The sequence below is a fragment of the Mobula birostris genome, chromosome 1 (assembly GCF_030028105.1).
Source record: "Mobula birostris isolate sMobBir1 chromosome 1, sMobBir1.hap1, whole genome shotgun sequence".
NCBI lineage: Eukaryota > Metazoa > Chordata > Chondrichthyes > Myliobatiformes > Myliobatidae > Mobula > Mobula birostris.
Window position 1 is genome coordinate 207,008,525 of NC_092370.1, and position 27,400 is coordinate 207,035,924.

The 27,400-nt window shown below is 42.8% G+C and overlaps 1 protein-coding gene across 7 annotated transcripts in view; it reads right to left on the reverse strand.

The window, feature by feature from the left end:
• Positions 1-27,400, reverse strand: part of klc1a (kinesin light chain 1a) — a 113,637-nt gene that overhangs the window by 42,559 nt on the left and 43,678 nt on the right. For all 7 annotated transcript variants that reach the window (XR_011887407.1, XR_011887411.1, XM_072270022.1 and 4 more), the window contains exons 6-13: positions 20,606-20,693; positions 20,084-20,185; positions 15,419-15,592; positions 12,177-12,276; positions 11,781-11,833; positions 11,208-11,275; positions 10,388-10,496; positions 8,943-9,104 (exon numbers count right to left, since the gene is read on the reverse strand). Coding sequence is in view for 5 of the 7 variants with exons in the window: in XM_072270022.1 (XP_072126123.1) it covers positions 8,943-9,104; positions 10,388-10,496; positions 11,208-11,275; positions 11,781-11,833; positions 12,177-12,276; positions 15,419-15,592; positions 20,084-20,185; positions 20,606-20,693 (856 nt within the window). In the remaining 2 variants the exon portion in view is untranslated. The remainder of the gene's footprint in view (positions 1-8,942; positions 9,105-10,387; positions 10,497-11,207; positions 11,276-11,780; positions 11,834-12,176; positions 12,277-15,418; positions 15,593-20,083; positions 20,186-20,605; positions 20,694-27,400) is intronic.

The following is a 27,400-nucleotide window of genomic DNA, read 5'->3' on the forward strand; positions in this document are numbered from 1 at the left end:
CTTTTAGGACCGAGATTAGGAAAAACTTCTTCATGCAGAGGGTGGTGAATCTGTGGAATTCTCTGCCACAGGAAACAGTTGAGGCCGGTTCATTGGCTATATTTAAGAGGGAGTTAGATATGGCCCTTGTGGCTACGGGGGTCAGGGGGTATGGAGGGAAGGCTGGGGCGGTGTTCTGAGGTGGATGATCAGCCATGATCATAATAAATGGCGGTGCAGGCTTGAAGGGCCGAATGGCCTACTCCTGCACCTATTTTCTATGTTTCTATGTTTCTATTCCCAGACCCTTTCCGCATGCGGGATTTCCCCCTGCTGGTGAAGATGGCCTGGCGCCCTTTTTGGGGCCGGCCCTCTGCCTGTGCGTGCTGTTTCGTGAGCCAGTTTGTGTGTGCTAGAAAGTGGGTCGCCACAAAATCCCCCCACCCAGGACCGGCGATACCTCCCCCAATGTCCACAGTCTGGATCGGCCTCTGTTTGGGTGGTCTGCCCCTGCGCTGCAGTGCCTGGACCGGCTGCGCCAAGTCCACATGGGCCGGTTTGAGTCGGTCCACCATGAAAACCTCCTCTCTCCCCCCAATGTCCAGCACGAACGTGGACCCATTGTTCCTGATCACCTTAAACGGCCCCTCGTAGGGCCGCTGTAGCGGTGCCCGGTGTCCGCCCCGTCGTACAAAAAGAAACTTACAGTTCTGTAGGTCTTTGGGTACGCAGGTCGGGCTCTGTCCGTGCTGTGAAGTGGGGATGGGGGCCAGGTTACCGAGCCTCTCACGTAGTCTGTCCAGGACTGCTGCGGATTCTTCCTCTTGCCCCCTTGGGGCTGGTATGAAATCTCCAGGGACTACCAGGGGTGCTCCGTACACCAACTCGACCGACGAGGTGTGCAGATCCTCTTTGGCCGCTGTGCGGATTCCGAGCAGGACCCAGCGAAGTTCGTCCACCCAGTTAGGCCCCTCCAGGTGGGCCATGAGAGCTGACCTCAGGTGACGGTGGAAGCGCTCCACTAGTCCGTTGGACTGTGGGTGGTAGGCAGTTGTGTGGTGTAGCTGTGTTCCTAAAAGGCTGGCCATACCTGACCACAGGCTGGAGGTGAACTGGGCGCCCCTATCGGAGGTAATGTGGGCTGGTACCCCGAAGCGGGCTACCCAGGTTGCGATCAGTGCTTGGGCACAGGATTCAGAGGTGGTGTTGGTGAGCGGGACCGCCTCTGGCCATCTGGTGAACCGGTCTATCATAGTTAGGATGTACCATGCTCCTTGCGACACTGGCAGGGCCCCACGATATTCACATGAATGTGGTTGAACCTCCGGCTGGTGGGATCGAACTGCTGCGGCAGAGCCTCGGTGTGCTGCTGCACCTTGGCCATTTGGCACTGCATGCATGTTTTGGCCCATTCACTGACCTGTTTATGAAGTCCATGCCACATGAACCTGTTGGCGACCAGCTGGACTGTTGTCCTGATGGAGGGGTGCGCTAAGTTGTGTATGGATTTGAAAACCTGCTGCCGCCGCCAGGCTGCTGAGATGACGGGGCGGGGTTGGCCGGTAGCTACGTCACATAGTTGGGTCCTCTCACCTGGGCCTACGGGGAGGTCTTGGAGCTGCAAACTGGAGACTGCAGTCCTGTAACTGGGGATCTCAGCGTCTGCCTGCTGTGCCTCTGCCAGCGCTGCATAGTCCACCCCCTGGGACAGGGCCTGTATGGTCAGTCTGGAAAGTGCGTCCGCCACGACGTTGTCCTTTCCAGAGACATGCCGGATGTCCGTCGTGTACTCGGAGATGTAGGACAGATGTCGCTGCTGGCGGGACGACCAGGGGTCAGACACCTTCATGAACACAAAGGTAAGAAGGGCCTACCTTCTAAGTAGTACCTGAAATGCCGGATTGCTAGGTATAGTGCCAATAGCTCCCGGTCAAAAGCACTACATTTGAATTCAGGTGGTCGTAGGTGTTTGCTGAAGAAAGCCAGGGGTCGCCAGTGACCCTCGATGAGTTGTTCCAGCACTCCACCGACTGCTGTGTTGGATGCGTCCACCGTGAGGGCAGTAGGAACGTCCGTTCTGGGGTGCACTAGCATCGCGGCATTTGCCAAGGCTTCTTTGGTTTTAACGAAAGCGGCTGCAGCCTCTTCATCCCAGGTAATGTGCTTGCCCTTACCCGACATCAGGGTGAACAGGGGGCGTATGGTTCGGGCTGCTGAGGGGAGGAAATGGTGGTAGAAATTCACCATACCCACAAATTCCTGCAGGCCTTTGATTGTGTAGGGTCGAGGGAAGTGGCGGACTGCGTCTACCTTGGTGGGCAGCGGGGTTGCCCCGTCTTTAGTAATCCTGTGGCCCAAGAAGTCGATGGTGTCGAGTCCGAACTGGCATTTGGTTGGGTTGATTGTAAGGCCGAATTCGCTCAGGCTGGAGTAGAGCTGGCGGAGGTGGGACAGATGCTCCTGACGACTACTGCTGGCTATGAGGATGTCGTCCAAGTAGATGAATGCAAAGTCCAGGTCACATCCCACCGTGTCCATTAGCTGCTGGAATGTCTGTGCGGCATTCTTTAGACCGAACGGCATTCGGAGGAATTCGAAAAGTCCAAACAGGGTGATGAGTGCTGTTTTGGGGATGTCGTCTGGATGTACCGGGATTTCATGATATCCCCGGACGAGGTCTACCTTGGAAAAGATCCTTGCGCCGTGTAGGTTTGCTGCGAAGTCTTGAATGTGCAGCACAGGGCAGCGGTCTGGCATTGTAGCCTCGTTTAGTCTGCGGTAGTCACCGCATGGTCTCCAGCCCCCCGTTGCCTTGGGCACCATGTGCAGGGGGGAGGCGCATGGGCTGTCGGACCGTTGTATGATCCCCAATTCTTCCATCTTCTTGAACTCCTCCTTCGCCATTCGGAGCTTGTCCGGGGGAAGCCTTCGAGCACGGGTGTGGAGGGGTGGTCCCTGGGTCGGGATGTGGTGCAGTACTCCGTATCTGGGCATGGCTGCCGTGAACTGCAGTGTCAGTACTGATGGGAAATCCGCCAGGACCCTGGTGAATTTGTCGTCGGACAGCATGATGGAGTCCAGGTGTGGGGCTGGCAACTTTGCTTCACCCAGGGAGAACGTTTGAAAAGTCTTGGCGTGGACTAATTGCTTCCCTTGCAGGTCGACCAGCAGGCTGTGGGCTCGTAGAAAATCCACCCCCAGGAGTAGTTGGGCCACGGCAGCCAGTGTGAAGTCCCATGTGAACCAGCTGGAGCTGAACTGTAGCCGCACTGTGCGGGTGCCGTAGGTTCGTATTGTGCTGCCATTTGCAGCCCTCAGGGTGGTTCTCTGTTGCAGGTGTCGTAACTCGTTGGAGGTAAGACACTGATCTCCGCTCCGGTGTCGACCAAAGAGCAGCGTCCCGACTGCTTGTCCCAGAATACAGGAGGCTGTCCTGATGGCCAGCCACCGTAGCCATCAGCGGCCTGGCATTTCCCAGGAATTTGCAGGGTGGTCTGCAGCGGCAGGCCTCTGTACCCCACCGCTGGTGGTAGAAGTACCATTGTTCATTGGGCTCCTCACACCCGCCGCCGGGTTTTGTAGGCTCTGCTGCCGGGCCTGGTCGGGTCTGCCATTGGGCACACGGCTTGGTGATCCGTGCACCGGACGCCCCTCTCTTTCCCGGCATTCCACAGTGCATCAGCCTGGGCCGCCACCTCCCAGGGGTTGCTGAAATCTGCGTCGGACAGCAGCAGGCACATGTCCTCGGGCAGTTGCTCTAGGAATGCCTGCTCAAACATGAGGCAGGGTTTGTGTCCTTCAGCCAGGGCCAGCATTTCGTTCATTAGTGCTGACGGCGGCCTGTCTCCCAAACCATCCAGGTGCATTAAGCTCTGAAAGTCCTTATGAGCAGGGCTTTGAATGCTGTGTATCTGCTGTCCTCCGGGGGTGACTCTATAAACTCAACTTGTGCAGCTGTCTCCTGGTCGAGGGAGCTCAGCACATAGTAGTAGTGGGTGGACTCCGAGGCTATCTGCTGAATATGGAATTGAGCTTCTGCTTGTTTGAACCATAAACGGGGCCACAGCAGCCAAAAGCTTGGCAGTTTCAACGAAACTGCGTGAACAGATGTGGCGTCGGTCATCTCTGGTCCAAATATCGTTTGGGCCGTCGGGGTCACCAATTGTAGTGGTGTGCTACACACAGCGCTAAAATAACCACACGTAGTCAGTGAGTTAGAGTTGCGATGAAAGAGATTTATTCAAACTTCGCGACCTGTTTTAAAGCCTTCCCGTTCCCGCCCTCCCTGGGCGGGACTGCTGTGGGGAATGCATATTCCCAGACCCTTTCCACGCGCGGGATTTTCCTCTTGCTGGTGAAGATGGCCAGGCGCCCTTTTTGGGACCAGCCCTCTGCCTGCACGCGCTGTTTCGTGTGCCGGTTCGTGTGTGCTAGGAAGTGGGTCGCCACAACCTTTTGGCCGCAATGAGCAAAGGTATGTTTGGAGAAAAAAGGGTGCAGAATTTCATGAAAGGAACACCTCTCCAACTGTTAAGCACGGGGGGGTGGATTGATCATGCTTTGGGCTTGTGTTGCAGCCAGTGGCACAGGGAACATTTACTGGTAGAGCGAAGAATGAATTCAATTAAATACCAGCAAATTCTGGAAGCAAATATCACACCATCTGTAAAAAAGCTGAAGATGAAAAGAGGATGGCTTCTACAACAGGATAATGATCCTAAACACACCTCAAATTCCACAATGGACTACCTCAAGAGGCACAAGCTGAAGGTTTTGCCATGGCCCTCACGGTCCCCCAACCTAAACATCATCGAAAATCTGTGGATAGACCTCAAAAAAGCAGTGAATGCAAGACGGCCCAAGAATTTCACAGAACTAGAAGCCTTTTGCAAAGGAAGAATGGGCTTCGGGCCCTTTTCCTTTTTTGTTATTTTGAAACTGTAAGAGATTGAAATAAAAAAGTAATCTTGCTTAAAATATTAAAGAAATGTGTCATCTTTAACTTCATGCCTTTTGAAAATCAGGTCATCTTTTACTCGCTTAGCTATTCACAGTAACAGAAATTTTGACCAGGGGTGCCCAAACTTTTGCATGCCACTGTCGATGGGTACTTGATAGTTGGCATGGGCATGGTGGACAGTGGGACCTGTTTCTATAGGATGCTGTGGCTCTAAATGGCATTTTTAGAACATCAAAAAGAATTTAAATCTTTAGTTAGTACCAATTGCAATAAACAAACTTTAATGCAACACAACAGAGAACAGTACTGGCCCTTCAGCCCACAATGTTGTGCCAACCTATATAAACATACTCCACAATCAATCTAAAACTTCCCTCCTAATAACCTATAATAGTCCATTTTTCTTCCATCCATGTGCCCATCTAAGAGTCTCTTAAATATCCTTATTATATCATCCTCTACCACCATCCCTGTCAGTGTGTTTGACAAGTCTATCACTCTGTTAAAAAAAAAACACCTCTGACATCTTCCCAAAGCTTTCCTCCACTTACTTTAACAGTATGTCCTTTGGCATGTCTCATAATCAATAATAAAGCTTAGTTTGCTCAATATTTTTTTCATAAGGCATGTTCGCTACCCAACCAGTTCCCCACCACCACCACCATCCTCCTTCTGCTGGAACTGTCCTCACACTCAACAATTTCTCTTTCAGCTCCTCCCGCTTCCTCCAATAGGCACCTGCATGAGCTCCAGCTGTGCCTACCTTTTGTTGGTTATAGGGAACAGTCCATTTCCAAGGCTTTCTTGGTAATGTTCCCCAATCCTTCTGCACTACATTGATGACTACATTGGTATTGCTTCATGTACCTACGCTGATCACAACAATTTAATTAACTTTGCCTTTAACTTCCACCCTGCCCTTAAATTCACATGGTCCATTTCTGACATCTCTCTCCCCTTTCTCCATCTGTCCCCATCTTGGCAAAATGTCTACCGATATCTTTATAAACCTACCAAATGCCAAACTTATCTTGACTATATCTCTTTCCACTATGTCTCCTGTAACAATGCTATTCCCTTTTCTTCATTCCTTTGTCTCCGCTGCATCAGCTCCTAGGATGAGGCTTTCATTTCCTGGACAGAGATGTCTTCCTTCTTCAAAGAACAGGATTTCCCTTCCTTCAGTATTAATACTGCCCTCACCTGCATTTCCTCCATTTCCCAGACACCCACCCTCACCCCATCTTCCCCTGCCTTAACAAGGATAAAGTTCCTCTTGTTCTCACCTACCACCCCATGAACCTCCACATCTTGCGCATCATTCTCCACAACTTCTGTGATCTTCAACAGGACCCTACCACAAAACACATTTTACCTCCTCTCCCTCATCCTCTGCATTCTGCACAGATCATTTCCAGAGTTTTATAGAACTGTAACATTACCTCATAGCTCCTGAACAAAATTGCCTGACTAATGAAGATCAACACACTATTTGCCTTCAACATCTTATCAACTTTGAGGGATCAATGGACTTAGACCCCGAGATCCCTCCATTCCCCTATACTACTAAGAATCCTGCCACTCGAGAGGGAAAAATAAATCAGCCCGAATGGCCCAATTCTGCTCTTATTAACCTATTACTTCACCTTAAAGTTCAATCTTCCAAAGTGCATGACTTCACACTTCTCCAGATTGAACTCCATCTGCCACTTCTCTGCCCAGCTTTGCACCCTTTTTATATCCCCTTGTACCCTCTGACAACTTCCATCACTATCCACAACACCACAAACCTTGAGTCTTCTGTAAACCTACTATCCCACTGTAGATGCTGTCTGACCTGCTGATTTCCTCCAGCATTTTGTGTGCGCTTCTTTGGATTTCCAGCATCTGCAGATTTTGTCATGTTTGTGATTTACTATCCTACCAGTTCACTTCATCATCCAAGTCATTTATAAACATCACAAAAAATTAGGGGTTTCAGTACAGATCCATGTCGAATACTACCAGTCTCCAACTTCCAGGTAAAATATGCTACCACTCTCTCTGCCTTCTGTAGGGAAGTTAATTACAAATTATGTAGCAAAGCTTCCATGCCTTATGACTTTATGGATGAGCCTACCATGAGAAACCTTATTAAGAACTTTACTAAAATCTATATACACCACATCCATGACTCTACCTTTAATTTGTTTAATCACTTCCTCAAAAAACCTCAATCAGGTTTCTGAGACACGATCTACCCTCACAAAGTCATTCCCCAGGAGTAAATGGATTAACAAATGAGGAGCATTTGATGGCCCTGGGCCTGTACTTACTAGAGTTTAGAAGTCTGAGGAGAGGATCTCATTGTAACTATCGAATATTGAAAGGCCTAGATAGAGTGCACATAGGGAAGGTATTTCCAGTAGTGGGATTCTAGGACAAGATGCACAGCCTCAAAATAGAAAGACATCCCTTTGGAAAAGAGGCGAGAAGGAATTTCTTTTGCCAGAGGGTGGTGAATTTGTGGAATTCATTGCCACCAATAGCTGTGGAAGCCAAGTCATTGGGTACGTTCAAAGCAAAGGTTGATAGATTCTTGATTAACAAGGACATCAAAGATTACAGGAGGAAAGCAGGAGAATGGGATTAAGAGGGGGAAAAAATTGACCATAATCAAGGGGGAAGAGTAGACCCAACTGGTCAAATGGCCTATTTGTGTACTAAGGCTTATGGTCATATGTCATTTGGCCCCAGGAATTCACCCATCTTAACTATTTTCCTGGACATTCTACAATTTTCAAGAGTCCTACACGATTTTTGTTTCAAAAACCTTCACTCCAAAGCCTAGACTGCTTCCTCGTTTCTTTTGCCTAAGTATTCTACCTCTCTTGTCAACAATGGTTCTTTAACCTGACCACATTTCTCCTGTCTCAATTGGACAAACCTATCCAGAACACCATGCAAGCGCTCTCTAAACAATCTTCACATTTCTGCTGTGCACTTCCGAGAACATCTGTTCCCAATTTATGCTCTAAGTTCTTGACTAATACTATCGTAATTAGCCCTCACCAAAATAAACACTCCTCCATACTATCTGCTCCTATCCTCCTCCATAACCAAGGTAAAGGTCAGGGAGTTGTGGTCTCCATCTCCAAAATGCTCGCCCACCAAGAGATCTGTCAGCTAAACAGGTTCACTGCCTGATATTAGACCCAGTATGATCTCTGCTCTAGTCAGCCTGTCCACATTGTGTCAGGAATCCTTTCTGGACACACGTAACAAGTTATGCCCCATCTAACCCATATGCACAAAAGAGGTGCCAATCAATATTAGGGAAGTTGAAGTCACTCATGACAACAACCCTGCTATTTTTGCAGCTTTCCAACATCTTATTTATTTGCCCTTCTATTGCCATTGGGGAGCCTATAGAATACTTACAATGATCTTATTTACAAGATGAAATCTTCTGAAGTGAAAAGACTTTTTGCAAATGGTAATTGTATAAAACAAATCCAGTTATTTATTTTGATAATGTTTGACTTTATTGGAATACATTAAATACTTTGTATTATACTTAAAAATAAATTGTGCCATAATATCTACTTGGATCAGACTTAAATCAATTTAAAAAGGCACTCAGAGAGATATTTAAAATTGTCAGTTAGGATCCAAATCTCTGCATTACTTATAGTTTCTATCACATCACACAACCTCAGTAATAGAAATCTGCATGGTTAATTGGCACCATTTTATATCCACTACGGTATTTAACTCAAATAGCAGAAAATTTCTGGATTCTGAATGTAGAGATGTAAAAATGATAGCTTCAACAATCCTTTAAGGCAGAGTTCCAAAGACTTAAACTCACATGAATGTAAATCTAATTATTTTACCTTAGAACATTGCCAATTTAACCACAAAAAATATTATCTTAATGAAAGAAAACTTTTATTCTTGTCCTTTTACTAATGTATCAATATTAAGATTTCTCTCTGATTTGTGGACTGTGTACTGTACTTACCCCATTCCATTCTACGCCCATACTCACTTCCTCGCCACCATCTGGCCCACTCTCATATTTTACCACATCTACATTTAGACTTTCACGGCTTCTTCTTTTCTCTATGCTTTCAGGATCATTAAGTACTTCAGCTACTCTTTGTTTATGGATATTATCAAGACCCTGAGGAACAAAGGTATTTATTTTAATTGAAATACTTTCAATAATATGAAATTATATTAAACTGCCAGTAATTAAGATTTTATAAAGAAACCAGAAACAACATGAATAAAGGTATAATGTAAATACACCACAAAATTGCATATGAATACATGGAACATTTAAAACAAAACATTTGCATTTGTAATATACCTTTCATGACTTCTGATAGTGACCAGATAATTAGTTCTAGTTATGGTGACTAAAAGATAAATGTTACCCACAGTACAAGAGAAAATTCTTTCCAACTGTTCAAAATAGTTCCATGTATGTATCCTTACAGGCACATCGTTCATCATGAGTGAAAGACAGACCTCTGGTACCTTGGCCTAGATTCAGTACTCAAGTCTTGAACCTGTACCACTTTGGTTTAGAAATGGCAGTGCTGTCAACTGAACCCAGCCCATTAGGGCACAGCTGGAATACTGAGAGCTTCACCATGGGAAATAATAATTGCGATGAAGAGGAGATTCACCAAGATATTGCCTGGGATGGAGTGTTTCAGGAATGAGTGGGTGGAAGAGGCAGGTACATAGAGCACAGAATAGTAGAACACAGGAACAGGCCCTTTGGTTGACAGTAACTGCACCAAACACAAAGCTAAATTGAACCAATGGTCTTCTACCGGTACATAATCCATATCCCTCTATTCCATGCATGTTCATGTTTCTAATAGCCACTTAAACATCACTATCATATCTGCTTCTAGCACATCCCCCATCAGCCCTTTTCAGGCATGTTTAAAAAAAATCTTATCCCTTAAGTCTCCCTTAAACGCCCCCTTGCACCTTAAATGCACGTCCTCTAGTATTAAATATTTCTGCCCTAGGAAAAGAAGATTCTGACCTTCTACCCTATCCATGCCTCTCAATTTTATATACTTCTGTCAGGTCTCCCCTCAACATCCAATGCTCCTGAGAAAACAACCCAAGTTTATCCAATCCCTGCTTATAGTTTATACCCTCTAATCCTGTCAACATCCAGTGAATCTCTTCTGTGCTTTTTCCAAAGCCTTCACCTACCTCCTGTAATGGGGAGATCAGATTGCACACAATACTCCAAGTGTGGCTTTACCAAAGTACTTCCAGAACATTAAAGTACCTGGACAAATAGTTGAACTGTCAAGCCACATAAGGACTATTGACATGATGGCCTGGAGGCACAGTTTCTTCTATAATTTCCTAATTCTATGATTCAAATAACATTGTTCCTCTTAAAATGCACAAATGTTTAACACCTCATCTTACTTGTTTACGAGATCTCAGAGCTGCTTCTTCAAGTGTTTCAGCCGCTTCAAACTTGCCCTGACGTCTATAAAGAGCCCCAAGATTCTTCAAAGTTGTTGTCACTGTTGGGCTTTATGGAGTAAAAAAGGAAATAAACAAATTAAAGTTCTCAAAAAAAAATTCACATCTGAAAAGTATTCTGCCTTTTATAGATCTAATACCAAGAGAAATAGAGTCCAACATACCCTCGACAATTAAAATAGCTGTGAAATTTATTTTCAGAGTCAGAGAATAATAGGATCATTTAGCACTGAAAAAGGCCATTCAGGAAATTTGTCTACAGTGAGGCTGCGTGGAGTACTGTGTTATAAGGTATAGATAAGGTGGTTGGTAGCAGTCCCCAGGGTAAGGGACTCCGAGACTAAGGGGAATAGATGTCGAGTGAGTGAGGTAAGATTTAGAGCAGACATTCCACCCCCTCCCCCGCCCACACAGTTCATTGTGAATATATGGAAGTGGCTGAGGCAGGTACAATTTTATCATTTAAGCAGCACTTAGGTCGGTATATTCAGAAGCAGGGCTTAGACTGATATTGGCTGAACCCAGGAAATGCCCCATTCCCACCCAGCAGAAAATGCAGCAGTCCCACAGTAACCAGCAAATCCATTATGATCTCCCAAACAATAGGTCATATGTACAAGTGTACATAAGTCAGGCACTTATAACCCGGGGAAGACCTGTATTCAGAACTCCACATTAAGCAGGTGTATACAGTCTCAAGACTAAGAAAGTATACTCTTCTATTTACTATAAGCTCCTTAGTAAAAATATGAAAACATACCTGTCAACTTTGCAAGCTTTGTACCAGCCTCCATACTCGCCAAATGTGGTGCCATCTTTAGGCTTCCCCTAAACAGAGTACAATAATCTAGTATGTGCAATGTCTGTCAGGCTTGTATGTAAAACAATCAATACAACAGTACAGAAAATTAAGTTTCAACAGTAGTTATGAGAAAAGATTTATATGATGTTTAAAAGGATGCACTATTAAAGAAGAAAATATTCTCAAAACCTTGTTCCATAGGGTTAAATGTGTCAACAGTTCTGACAGAGGCTTAACCTATGACTCCCTACTTCAGCTGGACCAGGTGGGTACAGGGGCAATGCACATCAACTCTGGGCTGGGTCAACATCCAACCTCATACTTACAAGTTGAATTAGATTAAATGAACTTCCTTAGAGAAGATACCAAAGAATATCACAATCTAAAATGCAGAGCACATAATACATTTTCTAGACTACGGATAATGTTCAATACAGGAAAAAAGATTCCAAATTACTTTAATTTATTTTATCATTATAAACTGAAATATTTTCATACAAGCCACTGAAAACAATGAAGTTTTACTGTTACCTTGCATTGTTCCTCTCTTTCTTCAGCGTGCATCCAAATCGGTTTATTTTCATCTTGGAAAAAATACAAAAAGGAATCACAAATTATAACTTTTTCCCACATTTGAATAATTTTACCTTTTATAATACTTAGAAATATTTCAAAAGTACAGCATTAATTTGATTGAGTATGCAATACAAAGAAACTATAATTCACATATACCATAAGGTAGCATCCAATTGTTTTATATTTTATTTATTCTTTATTGCCTGTTAGCTTGAAACTTGCTTATTCATTTCTCTAAAACAAAGGAAGAAATAAAGGAAGCAACATTCATACCTAGGTTATGCTGACTGTTCTAATTGACATTTGTAAAATTCTGCTCAAAATAAAGAAAATCTGTCATCACCAACTTACCATCCACACAACCAAATTCCCTTTCATGAGCACGTGTGAGAATCTCTTTATATAATGTCTCTGCTTGTTTGAACTTTCCTTGTTTTAAATAGCAAGATGCCTAAAATGTATAAAATGTATTATTAGACAGAAATGTAGGAATTTTTGAAGACAGAAGCTGCAATGTATTAAATCAATTGGCTAAACACATTGATTTTCTATAAATGCAATTGCTAAAGAGGCATTGAGAAGAGTCAGAATAAATCAAATAAAAAAATTAGTACAAGAACCAAGCCAATTATATTACCTTCATAAATCTTCAAAACCTTGTATCAAGTATTACAATTTGATACTTTAAAAAAAATCATTTCGGTTCTTTGCATGATATCCTCTCGGGATACTCCTTCAGCTATGTTTCAGGCCTCAAAAAGCATGTTCACTGAGCTAAATCAAAGTTAATGCAGCTAGCTACTGTAGGACATAAAATTACTCGGGACTTTACAGCACAGAAACAAGCCATTTCACCAATAAGTCTATGCTGGTCACAGACAAGAGAAAATCTGCAGATACTGGAAGATTAGGGTCTATATTTCTTATGCAAAATTTCAAAATCCTGTCATGTTTTCTTCTCTTTTGTGTACATACAGTATCTAATAACACATTAAATATAGTTGCCAAGTGTCATAATTAACCCAAATGGCAATGAATTCCAAATTCTTATTACTTTCCAAGTGCCACTGTTACCTTTCTGGCTTATATTTGTGACTTTTAGTATAAGACTCTTCCAAAAGTAAAACTAACTTCTGCCTACATCTACTCAATCAAATTCATTCATAATTTCAAAGTATATTAAGTCACCTCTCAATTGTGACTTTACTGGAGAAAAGAATCTCAGTCTGTCTTTTTCATTATTCTGATCTCTTACTTCAATTATTATACATTACTTCTTTCCCATTTTTTTCTTTTTTATAAGATGGACTTCTGACCTGTGCACAATAATCAAGTATAGACAAATGAAGTCTCCACAAGTTTAATATACATCCAGATTTGGAATTCCTTTCTTTTGCACTTAATATACTTGGTGGACATCCAAAGTGTATGTATCTTTGCAACTATTTATGAATTTACTCTACTTTTTCCTGTTACACAGTTTAAGGTTTTGCTTTCCACCATAGATTCACTTTCCCTCCTGTCAAAATGCAGGAATTGTTACACACCCAGATAAGTCCAAAATCTTTTTGGTGACAGATGCTTTCAACAATTTTAAAATAGTTTAAATCTCTTGGAATATCAGGGATATTTAAAAGCTGTTCAAAGGCTTTGCCAGTCTTTGTAAGAAGGCAAAATTTCATTCCAAAACTTGTCTCCTGCTTTCTGAGTTGGTGTTTTAGCATTACGATAATAGAGGTGTACTTGCCACTGAGGTCTCCTTGTGCTTCTTGGGAACAGTGGGAAGTTATACAGAGGATTCAGGGCCTTTAGGTATCAAGCCAAATCCAACTTCATTCAACCCAGAGTTCACTGTACAGAGCTGAAACCTTACTTAGTGTAGATTCTGCACTCCAATCAGCCATACCATTTGTAATTTCAGATACAGGTTTTACTTTATTTTATGGTACATAGATATCGCTGGCAAGACCAGCATTTATTGCACATCCCAACCCTACCCCTAACCCTGGGATATCTGTTCAGGAATCCTTATTTGTGTACATGGGCCTGAGGGCAGCACAAGTAAACATTGTTAAAAATTATTTGTGCTTTCAGTAATATAGTGTTTTTTTTTTCACTTCTAATTATTAAAACATCTCATGGTACTACTGAAAGAGCTTTATTTTTTTTGCTGTCCTGGCTAACCACTTGCCTGCATCAACAGCTTATCTGACTATTTAATGTATTGTAAGTGTTACAATATATTCCTGTGTTGTGTATTTGGACTTTCAGAAGGTCTTTGACATGGTGCCACACACAAGGCTGCTTACCAAGTTAAGAGCTCATGGTATTACAGGAATATTACTGGCATGGTTAGAGCATAGAGCATGGTTAGGAGGAAGCAAGAGAGAATAAAAGGATCCTTTTCTGGTTGGCTGCCAGTGACAAGTGGTGTTCCACAGGGGTTGGTGTTGGGACCACTTCTTTTTATGTTGTATATCAATGATTTAGATTATGGAATAGATGGCTTTGTTGTCAAGTTTGCAGATGATACAAAGATTGGTGGAGGGGCAGGTAGTGTTGAGGAAACAAGCAGGTTGTAGAAGGACTTGGTAGTCCTTGTGCAGAACACCCTAAAGGTTAACTTGCAGGTAGAGTTAGTGGTGAGGAAGGCAAATGATTTCAAGAGGCCTAGAATAGCAGGAATATGATGCTGAGGATTTATAAGACACTGGTGAGGACTCACCTTGAGTATTGTGAACAGCTTTGGGCTCCTCACCTAAGAAAAGATGTGCTGGCATTGGAGAGGGTTCAGAGGAGGTTCACAGGGATGATCTGGGAATGAAAGGGTTGTCATACGAGGAACCTTTGACAGCTCTGGGTCTGTACTCACTGGAATTCAGAAGTATGAGGGGGGACCTCATTGAAGCCTTTTGAATGTTGAAAGGCCTAGACAGAGTAGATGTGGAAAAGGTTTCCCCTGTGAGGGAGTCTAGGACAAGAGAGCACAGCCTCAGGATAGAGGGCGTCCATTTTAAAAAGAGATGTGGCAAGATTTCTTTAACCAGAGGGTGGCGAATTTGTGGAACTTATTACCACAGGCATCGTAGAGTCTAGGTCACTGGATGTATTTAAGGTAGAGTACAATAGGTTCTTGATTGGACATGGCATCAAAGGTAAAGAAGGCTGGGAGTGGGGTTGAGGAGAGGAAAAAAGGATCAACTATGATTGAATAGTACAGCAGACTCGATGGGCCAAATGGCCTAACTCTGCTCCTATGTCTTATGGTGTATAACCACAACTTGGATATAACTAGCTAGTTTCAAAATATCAGAAAGTTCAGGAAGTTATTATGTTCCGGAGGCATTGAAGGACGCAGTTGGATTTGTGCATGAAGCTCAAGGGGAAAACCACAATCAAGAATATGTATAAGATGGGTTGTTGCAAAGTTTGGGGTAGAATTGAGTAAAGATTTTGAACCAAATTCACCGAACTGAAAGGAAAGGCTTTGATTTTAGTTGATGAATAGTCTCTTAAAACATGACATGCTTTCATTGCAACATGTGTTCTTTATGTTTCCTATGGAACAGTTTATAATGGATCATTTGTCTTACCAAATTATTTTTTGTCTTTGCTACATTTGGATCATCAGGCCCAAGTTTGGTTTGGTAAATTTCCAAGGCTCGTTCGTAGTAATACTCCACTTCTTCATACTTTCCTTGGTTCTGGCACAATAGTGCCAAATTATTTAGTTGTTTGGCCACATCAGGATGATCCCTGCCCAACACCTGAAGCAAGCAGAAAACACTAATATTTCTACACAGTTTCTGAAACAATGACCAACATTATTTCCCAATATTAATGCTTTTACGAAAAAAGGCGAAAAGCGGAAATAGCGTTCAGCGTTTGTTTTGTAGCGAGCCGATATAGAGGCAGCACTCATCCCGAGCAGCGAGAGTGGCGCCAAGCTCCTTCCCTGGGAACTACACTCAGCATCAAGCCGCCATAGCTTTGAACTGTGTCTGTGAGCGTCTGTGCTTTATCTCGATTTATTTTGTGCATCTGTTAGCAAGATGTGTCCAAAGGTATCAGAAAAGCCTAAGAGCTCGTAAGGGTGTTACGCTTAGCGTAAAACTGGATGGAATTAATTGTTTCGATCGTGGTGAACGAAGGAAAGACATTGTGCGTGCGTTAAATTTGCCTGCATCCACCATTCGTACTATTTACACGCAGAGAGAAAGAATTTTGAAAGCTGCCGATGTTACTATTTGTTCTGCTAGTAGCAAAGTGGTCTTTCTTAGTCGCCTCTTCCTCTCTCTCCTACACTCCAGTGTCCTGTACCTCCCACCACCCCAACCTCCGACGACTCAGCCTAACATACCATCACCACCACCACCACTCAACCTTCCAGTGTGCTCGCTGTTTTCCCGATCCTGGTACATTATTTCTACTTTATATAGGCTGTGTATTTATCATATCATTCCAGCTTTTACTACATGTTAGTGTTATTTTAGGTTTTGTGTTATTTTGTATGATTTGGTAGGTTATTTTTTTGGGTCTGGAAACACTCAAAAATTTTTCCCATATAAATTAATGGTAATTGCTTCTTTGCTTTACGCCAGTTTGGCTTACAAAAGGTTTCATAGGAACGCTCTACTTTCAGATAGCGGGGGAAACCTGTATTTCATCTAGGTAGCCTCCAAACTGATCACATGAACATCGATTTTTTGAACTCCCAGTAATGTCTCTCTCTCCTTCACCATTCCCCCTCCTCTTTTCCTTCTCTCACCTCATCTCTTTAGAACGTAGAATAGTACAGCACAGTACAGGCCCTTCGGCCCACAATGTTGTGCCGACCCTCAAACCCTGCCTCCCATATAAGCCCCCACTTTAAATTCCTCCATATACCTGTCTAGTGGTCTCTTAAACTTCACGAGTGTATCTGCCTCCACCACTGACTCAGGCAGTGCGTTTCACGCACCAACCACTCTGAGTAAAAAACCTTCCTCTAATATCCCCCTTGAACTTCCCACCCCTTACCTTAAAGCTATGTCCTCTTGTATTGAGCAGTGGTGCCCTGGGGAAGAGGCGCTGGTTATCCACTCTATCTATTCCTCTTATTATCTTGTACACCTCTATCATGTCTCCTTCTCTCCAAACAGTAAAGCCCTAGCTCCCTTAATCTCTGATCATAATGCATACTCTCTAAACCAGGCAGCATCCTGGTAAATCTCCTCTGTACCCTTTCCAATGCTTCCACATCCTTCCTATAGTGAGGCGACCAGAACTGGACACAGTACTCCAAGTGTGGCCTAACCAGAGTTTTATAGAGCTGCATCATTACATCGCGACTCTTAAACTCTATCCCTCGACTTATGAAAGCTAACACCCCATAAGCTTTCTTAACTACCCTATCCACCTGTGAGGCAACTTTCAGGGATCTGTGGACGTGTACCCTGAGATCCCTCTGCTCCTCCACACTACCAAGTATCTTTGCCTCCCTCTGGTGCTCCTCCCCCTTTTCTTTCTTCCATGGCTTTGTCCTCTCCTATTATATTCCCCCTTCTCCAGCCCTGTATCCCTTTCACCAGCTCTTTATTTCACTCCTCCCCCTCGCGGTTTCACCCATCACCTTGTGTTTTCCCCCTCCCTTCCCCCCACCTTTTAAATGTACTCATCATTTTTTCTCCAGTCCTGCTGAAGGGCTTTGGCCCGAAACATTGAATGTACTCTTTACCATAGATGTTGCTTGGCCTGCTGACTGCCTCCAGCATTGTGTGTGTGTTCCTTCTATCCATGCCAGTACCTATTATACATAGAGGCTCAATGCTAGCTCTCTGACACCTCCTTGTAACCATCTCTGAATCATAACTCACCCAACAAATATCAGACTATTTCATCTGGAGATCTTCCCTCTACAGGGTTTGTCTTATTCAATTAAGCATTGCCTATTTCTGCTTTTGCCTTCAGATTCCCTAGCAGGAATGTGCTGCAAAACCCATTATTCAACCACAGAACTCTCCTGGCTTGATTCTATTTTCCCTAAATTTATAAAGCTACTGGTACTCCCTTCCCCACCCCTTCAAAAGATTCCACATTACAACCTGTGGAAGTCAGTGGGTTTTGAGATGGATACATATTGCAAGTCCATTCTCTCAAATGGAAATGGAAAAAAAACGAGCAAGAATCAGAGACGGATCATATAAAGGCAGGAGCAAAATGTGACAACAAGATGAGCCATCCATGAATCAGGGAGAAAAAATAAAGGGAATCCAAAAATAATGTTCCATGTGCTCACAAAGATATGGACATCTCTTACAGCCTTATGGATTCCCATAGCAACACCTAGAGGAAGTGAATGGAATTAAGATAAATTGCTCAATACACAAGTTCAGCAAGGCAGAGGAAGATAATGCCTGGGGGTAGAGGGATTGGATATCCTTGGTGAAAATGTGATGGCTTGGGGCATCAAAAATAGTTCCCAAAAAGTCCAGGGGCCTTATCGGATATCCAACAAAGTAAAATGTTCTTCCTCGCACAGAAAGTCAGGATGTTAGAAAGTTTTTTCTGATGTGCATTAATAATACGACTGCTGGGTAAGCCTAAGAGAAAAGACACTGGGTCCAGTTCAGGCTCTGTCTTCAGAATCTTTTCCACTTCACCCAAAATATCACTCCAGTATGCCTGAAGTTTGGGACATGTCCAAGAACAGTGGGTGACAGTTCCAGTATTTACTTTACATTTAGAACACATTGGAGAAACCCCCATCTTAAATTTCGAGAAATGATCTGGAGTCAGATGGACTCTACGCAGAATTTTGAGTTGCAGTGCTGTAGTTCTATTAAAAAACTGAAATTTTCTTTGCATTATCAAAGATGTCTTCCCATGTTTCACCTGTAATTTCTACTCCCAGCTCTTCTTCCCAGACTTTTTGGTTGGCGTAAATTAATCATGGAATAGATAGATAGATATACTTTATTGATCTCGAGGGAAATTGGGTTTCGTTACAGCCGCACCAACCAAGAATAGAGCATAAATATAGCAATACAAAAACCACAAACAATCAAAAAACAATATGCAAGCTTTGCCAGATGGAAATAAGTCCAGGACCAGCCTATTGGCTCAAGGTGTCTGACCCTCCACGGGAGGAGCTGCAAAGTTTGATGGCCACAGGCAGGAACGACCTCACATGACGCCTAGTGTTGTATCTCGGTGGAATATGGCCGGAGTCCAACAGCAAAAAGTTCAATATCCGGGCTACAAACACGTTCCTTGATCGTAATATGACCAGGATTGCACCATCCGTTGTTAACCAGAACAGCAAGCCCCCAACTCCTTCACACATACCGCTCTCAGTGCACTTCCGGTCAGCCCGAACAGTCTGGAAGCCATCCATGGAAAAGTTTTGATCGGATATGTCCTCGTGCAGCCCCGTTTCAGTAAAACACATAACACTGCACTCCTGAAATGTTCTCTGACTCCTGGCTAGCGCCGTCCACTCGTTCATTTTATTACCCACCGAACTCCTCTTCTCCATAAGTCTCTGTTGTCTCGACCCGGTCCTCTTTCCTCACCTTTGTGATCTCCCTCTGCATCCTCTGTGTGTTTTCCTCCAGATTTCAACAGGGGTGTCCGCAGCCCTGTTCACTAAACCGGCTGGCATAAGCGCAATCAGCTGGTCCCTGGAATAAACAATGTGACCATACTGCCGCCCCGCTAATGAGACGTGTCCGAATGTAACTATTTCCAACACTAAAAACCCAAATAAAACTCTCTCCATCAGCATGTTAGAGAGGGTGCAGCTTCAATGTGTTACCGTGAAAAAAAATACAACAAATAACGCAAGTTAAAAAAGTAGGAAAAGTAAGAAAACTAGTCGGAACAGCTGTAACAGGCTGCTTCCACGACTGGCGCATGCGCACTTAGATTCCTTTGGACTTTTTGACATGTATGGTACACTCAAAAACAAATAGTTTTCATAAAACATGGCAATCTTTTTGCAGTATGTAGATGTAAACCTGTCTGCTATACTAATAAGGGCTCTTGTATAGGATGTTGGGGTGATGTCTATATTTTGATGGAAATGTTCTGATAGCTGGTATTTGTGAGGGGAAGAAATGTACATGTAAATTAATCTGTAATTTTAAAGTTTTGTTATGCTGAGCAAAAAAAAATTAAGGAAAAAAAGTTCCCACGTTGACTCATTCTCATCAACATCTCTTCCATAACTTAAGGAATGCTAATCTAAAAGAGCATGATTGTTTTATCTTGTTACTAACCTTTTCACGGATCTCTAGAGCTCTTTTACACATGGGCTCAGCCTCTCTGTATTTTCCCCGTTTTCCATGAAGTACTGCAAGATTATTTAATGTTGCTGCAACCTGCAAAGAATCCAATTCAAGAATCACAAGACAATTCTTATAAATAAGCAGACTTAATTTTATTATACAAGGAAATAAAAAGGGTGTATTTTATATATGTGTTTTGCAAAACAGTGTAACTATCTGTCAGAAATATCAACATCTAGCAAAAAAATCATGTGAGATCTCCTGAATGCTCTTTGCAGGCAGTTATGATTTTTAGATCATTCAGAAGTTCAAGGCTATGCAAATAATGATTCTTATAACTGATCCAATAGATGTAGTCACAATTTAACCTCCCTACCTGGTCATCATTTAGGAATGGTAGATGTTAATCTCACCCTGTTGGTTTAACGTCAAGAAATATTTAAACTTTATTCTACATTCCCATGCAGAAAAATGCACACAATCACAAGCTTAATCTGAAAGGATAATACAAACCGCAGGATGGTCTTTACCCAATGTCTTCTCCCGAATAGCTAAGGCATCATGTAACAGGTTTGCTGCCTCCTTGTATTTGTTTTGGTCTCTAAGCAAGAATTAAAGAATAATCAAGGTTACACTACAAAATTTTACAAGCTTCTACTATTCAAGCATTTTTCAGCCAATTTATAGTCATATTGATGTACAGTACAAAACAGACCCTCTGATCCACCGTATCTATGCCAACCGTCATCACAGATACTAATCACATTTAGCAGCACTTGGTTCATAACCTACTACGCCTTGGTGATTCAAAAGATTGTCCAATGTATCTGTTACGTGAGGACTTGCATCCACCACCTTCTCAAGCAACATGAACCAGATTTCAACTACCCCCAGGGTTTCTTACCATCTACCCCATCTATACCTTTCAGTTTTATATACACCCATCAGGTAGACACTCAGCCTCTTCTGCTCCTTGGAAAACAAACCTACTTCACTCAGTCTTGTCTCATAAATGAAATGGCTGCATCCTGGTGAATCTCCTCTCCACTCTTCTCCTGTGCGGTTTTGACTTTCTTATAGCTTTTTTGCTATTAAGCTTTCTCAAATGTCGAAGTTCACTATACCAAACTTGAATGTAAATATAGGCTGCATGCATTCAGCTACACAAACTTAGCTTCCTTTGTAATATAATAGGTTACACAGTTATCAAAAATAAATTAGAATATATTATTGCAAACATGAAAAAATCTGCAGATGCTGGAGATTCAAGCAACACACACAAAATGCTGGTGGAACGCAGCAGGCCAGGCAGCATCTATAGGAAGAAGTACAGTCGACGTTTCGGGTTGAGACCCTTTGTCAGGACTAACTGAAAGAAGAGATAGTAAGAGATTTGAAAGTGGGAGGGAGAGGGGGAGATCCAAAATGATAGAAGACAGGAGGGGGAGGGATGAAGCTAAGAGCTGGAAAGTTGATTGGCAAAAGTGATACAGAGCTGGAGAAGGGGAAGGATCATGGGACGGGAGGCCTAGGGAGAAAGAAAGGGGGAGGGGAGCCCAGAGGAAAATGGAGAGCAGGCAAGGAGTGATTGTGAGAGGGACAGAGAGAGAAGAAAAAAAAGTGAGGAAATAAAAACAAGTAAGGGATGGGGTAAGAAGGGGAGAAGGGGCATTAACAGAAGTTAGAGAAATCAATGTTCATGCCATCAGTTTGGAGACTACCCAGACGGAATATAAGGGGTTGTTCCTCCAACCTGAGTGTGGCTTCATCTTGACAGTACAGGCAGCCATGGATTGACATATCAGAATGGGAATGGGACGTGGAATTAAAATGGGTTTCCAACTTTTAATCAAATTTTTAAAAAATACTCTACATCCCAAAATCCTGGATAAAAATGAATTTCAAAAAAGTAAAGATCATAACACACAGACAGTTTGAACTCAAGTGGGGATGTGTGTTTCACCCACAGCTCTACTCTCTCTACGCCCATGACTGTGTGGTTAAGCATAGCTCAAATGCCATCTATAATTTTGCTGGTATGGGGAGTTACTGCACAGGATCAAAGCAAGCTGCAGAGAGTGAAAAATTAGTCTGCTCCATCATGGGTACTAGCCTCTGTAGTATCCAAGACATCTTCAAGGATCAGTGCCTCAAAAAGGGGGTGTCCATCATTAAGGACCCCCTCCACCTAGGGCATGCCCTCTTCTCATTGTTACCACCAGGAAGGAGGTACAGAAACCTGAAGGCATACACTCAGTGATTTAGGAACAGCTCCTTCCCCTCTGCCATCCGACTTCTAAACGGACATTGAACCTATGAACACTATCGCACTACTTCTTTATATTTCCCGTTTGCACTACTTATTTAACACACACATATTTACACATAATGTGTAACATAATTACACATATTTACTGCAATTCAGTTTTTTTTCCTATGTTTATCATGTATTGCATTGTACTGCTGCCACTAAGTTAACAAATTTCACAACATATTCCGGTGATATTAAACCTGATTCTGAACTCTTTCCTCTAGCCTGAAGTACAACTCTTGCCATATTTCAATCCATGCAGCCACTGTTCCATTAATCCCATCAGCATGAACTTCATTAATAAGTTCACCATGTTTCACTTTATCAAATGTCTTTCAGAAGTCTATATACCATAACCTTATTACTCTAATTAATACTTCATATTAATAAATGAACTTAAGTAACAGCCTTAACAAATCACTTCATTGTTGTCATGCCAATCCCACCCATACACATTCCTCTGCATGCTCTACTCTGCCTGCACTTTTGTAGCTTTGTTGTATATCCAGTCAGAAGGGTAGGCTACTTCAGCTGTCAGTCATGAGTGGTACCTGTATTAGGCTGCAACATCAGTAGGCCCTGATGGACTTTTGAAAGGACTTTGAATTAAGGAAAGATTTATTTCCAAGTACCTTAAACAATGAGAAATTGAAAATGACGTAAAATATAAAACAAGTCACTAGTCTGCACTCAACTTTTAAATCAAGGTCAATAATCCCATTCCAATAAAGGAGTTGCACTACATCTAGCTCACAGGTTGCAGAAAAATGCACCCAAACTATGCCAAGCCTGATATCTCTTTTTTTTTCCCCCTTTTCAAGGTTCTTTTGAAGACCCTGACCTGGAGTTACACTCTGACTTTAGTTCTTTGCGGGAATGGGATCCGCTCTCAGGGCCTTACGACTGGCGTTTTTTGATATCCCGAGGGCACAACCTGGAAGGCGAGCACGTCTTCAGGGTTCTGGATTTTCGTAGCTCTGGGGACGTGCTGATTCTAGGTTGGTGCCCCTGACTGAAACGTTGTGGGAGAACATAGAACATTGGGAAAAGCAGGTTAGCGGCTGGGAGTTGTGTGTCCAGAGAGCTGCGCCTTTTTGGGGCCAACTCGCTTGGCGCAGAGCTGAGAAAAAGCTATGTAGCAGACTTCTAACATCATAAATCAGCACGTTGTCTGTTATGTCTCCCCTCTCGCTGTGAAATGGAGACACCTCTTTGGTCCCTTATTAGGGAGAGCGAGAGCCTGTGGTATGTCAAATTACTGGGTGAACTAGTAGTTTTTGGGAGTACTGCAAGTCTGTGTCTTTATTGATGCTTGAGTGCTTGGGGCAGAGCGCTGCTGCTTTTTTTCTGGTCAGGGTGGGGGGAGGTGTTGCCTTGCTGCTGCTTCTTATCGTGGGAGGGGGAGCTTGGTGGGCTTTGGGGTTCGAACATTTAACTGTCATTCATTCTGTTTTGGTGGATGTTTGCAAAAAAGAATTTCAGGATGTATATTGTATACATTTCTCTGACATTAAGTGTACCTATTGAAGTACATTTGTGTCCTGTTGCTGGATATGATAGCAAAGCTGATGCTCCAATATTTGACTGCAGGTTAGTGTGTATCTTTATCACTTTGGTACACAGATAATAATGTCAGAGACAAAATGAATTGTGAGTGTGCCAACATTGATTCTTGTACATTTCAGCCAAAAAATATAATGTCCCAGATGTTAAACTTTACTCCATATACCTCAAGGTTTATCCACTTCTGACATGAAGCTGACTGCCTGTAATTACCCAATCCCCATTTCTGAGCAGAGGTAAAACAGGTTTATGCAGCTACACAGCAGCTAATAACTTATCTGAAATACCTTTATTTTAATCAAGTATATTCTTTATAGGCTTGGGTAGTTTAATGGTCAAAAGCATCTTTGATCAATATAACTGTGGCTGTTTTTTTTCTTCTACCTCATCATTCCAGCGGAATGATGGGGCAAGGAAATCCTGATTGCAGCGCACTCTGAAACGATAGGATAAGAAAAGAAACAACCACAGTAATATTCAAGGATCAATTCTGCCCTTGTTGATCAGATTTCCAAATGCTCTCTCAGTAATTAAGTACCTCCTGCCATAAGGCTCCTGCTATTGCCACTTGAATCTTCAGCTCACCAACCATATTTGCCTCACCAACAGCATTTACGTTCAAGCACTCTAAAAAACCATGATCTGTTTCATACTTCCCTGCATTCATTTAAATTCCTCAGGCCTGGCTAAGTGTATCCTTGGACTGTGTGGGAGGCCATAGAAGAAACTGCAGTGACTTTTGCGGAGATATTTGCTTCATCATTGGCCACTGATGAAATTCCCAAAGACTGGAAGGTGGCTAATGTTGCTCCACAATTTAAGGTTAGCAAGGACAAGGAGGATAGTGAGGAAGTGAGGACATCTGCTTAGAGATTATGAAATGGAGGCAGATACATGAAAAGCACAATCGGCCATGGTGCACGTATTGAAGGCCGAATTAATTACCTTATGGGATAATGACCTGACCGTGAAGGAATGTTTTCTGTCTATTACTGATTGGCACAAAACCAGAAGCACATTGCAAAAATTGACTGAGGATGCTGATGATTAGGTTGAGTGTGTGCAGTAAGTTACTTAACAGTTAGACGGGCCTGGATCCTATTCAGGGCAGCCCATGTTGATTAATGTTATTGTAAACAGTTTGCAACTGCATATTGAACTAATGTTCTGTGCTGCTTAGTGACAACTCCACCATCAGCAGTGGCAGAGAGGCTAGCTTGACAGCTTTAATGATCAGGTAGCAAGTTTTAAAATGCTGCTAATGGAAGAAAAACAGAATTGACTTGGCAGAACGCTAGTTATCAAACAACCAAGAGTTTTTGGGTCACCCAAAACTGCTGTGTGGTTGCCTTAAGTAACCTTTACCCTCAGCTGGCCCAGACACATTATTCTTTTATGCATGCAGCAAAAAGGGAAATGAAACGTATTATACAACAAACCTGGTATTAACCAGGTTTTCAAAGTTCAATGTAAATTTATTATCAAAGTACATACATGTCACCATATACAACTCTAAGATTTGTTTTCTTGAGGGCATACTCAGTAAATCCAAGAATGATAATAGAATCAATGAATGACCACATTCAACATTCAACTGGGTGGACAAGCAACCAACGTGCAAAAGACAACAAACTGGGGAAATACAAGAGAGAAAAAAATAATAAATATTGAGAACAAAAGATGTCAAGTCCTTGAAAGTGAGTCCATAGGTTATGGGAACAGCTGAGTTAAGGGGCAAGTGAAGTTGAATTAAGTTATCCCCACTGGTTCAAGAACCTGACAGCTGAGGGATAGTAACTGTTCCTGAACCCATTAGTGAGAGTCCTGCGTCTCCTGTACCTTCTTCGGGATGGCAGAAATGAGAAGATAGCATGACCTGGGTGGTGGTGCGGGGAGGCGGGCCCCTGATGATGAATGCTGCTTTCCTGCAACAACACTCCATGTAGATGTGCTTAATGGCAGGGAGGGCTTTACCTGTGATGGACTGGGCTGTATCCATTACTTCTGGTAGAATTTTCCATTCAGGGGCATTGGTGTTTCCACACCAGTCTGTGATGCAAGCAGTCAATATACTCTCCACTAAACATCTACAGAAGTTTGTCAAAAGTTTTAGATGACATACCAAATCTTCACAAACTTCTAAAGGAAGTAGAAGTGTTGCTGTGCTTTTCTCATAACTGTACTTCCTTGCTGGGCCCAGGACAGCTCCTCTGAAATGATAACACTGAGGGGTTTAAAGCTGCTGACCCTCTTCACCTTTGATCCCCCGATGAGAACTCACTGGATTATGGAACTCTGCTGCTTATGCCAATAGACAGTACAATTTGTAAGATTTATCAAAAAGATACTGCAAGAAAATACCTAGTGTTAAGACTGCTTTGCAGCCTCAACCACAGGCCTCCTTGTTTGCAAATCGATTTTATATAGTTGCCTAAATGCATGGGAATGCAGTACATACTGGTGATACTGGATATGGTTTCTAGATGGGTAGAAGCATATCCCACAAGCTGAAATGCCTTAACTGTGCCAAGATATTAATAAAAGAGATTGTTCCTAGATTTAGAATAGCGAGGATGATGCCAAGCAACAATGGTCCACGCTTCACCAGGTATATCATAAAAGAAATGATAAATGGTTTACACTGTAAGCAACTTATCATGCCCATACCATATTTAGTCTATAGAGACAGCAGAGAGGCAAAATGGAATTGAGAATAAACTTGCTAAGCAGTATACGGAAACAGGTTTAAAATGGCCACAGGTTTAAAATGCCCTGCCTATCGTTCCTGTGCTAATCAGATCCAACCTCAATCCAGTGACTTGACCATCTCCCCATGAGATAGTAATAGGCCACCCCATGAGGTTGCCTGTCAGTGCTCCTTTACTATTATGGAAATGGATATACACCCCATGAATGAGGATATGTTGACTTACTGCACAGCATCAACAAAGACCTTGACAAGTTTTCATTCACAAGTATTGGAAGTACAGAAAAAAACAACTAATGAAACATGCCATATCCATGAACTGGGGTCATAATTTCACTGGAACATACCAGAGAAAGAAATACTTAGATCTACGTTAGAACAGATTGTACAAAATGCTGCTGACTACCTACGTTGCACAGAAGCTCAAAGGATTACCAACATGGATACTGCATCACAATGCAAGCACACCTTAGTACCAGACTGATATGTAAACTATCCTCAGCCAGTCTTTCTGTAATTTGATGTGAAATTGTTAATTCATGAAAGCTAATTCAACTGTCTTACAAATGCATGCTGCGGCCTTGCAAACCAACAACAATGAACGTTGGACATGCATCCATCTTTCCACCACTATTGCCTCAGGGATGCACTCATTTGCATTTCTCTTGAATAAGACCTAGTATAAATGCCAGCAGGCAGCTTTGATAAGGAAAGTTCCACTGCAAAT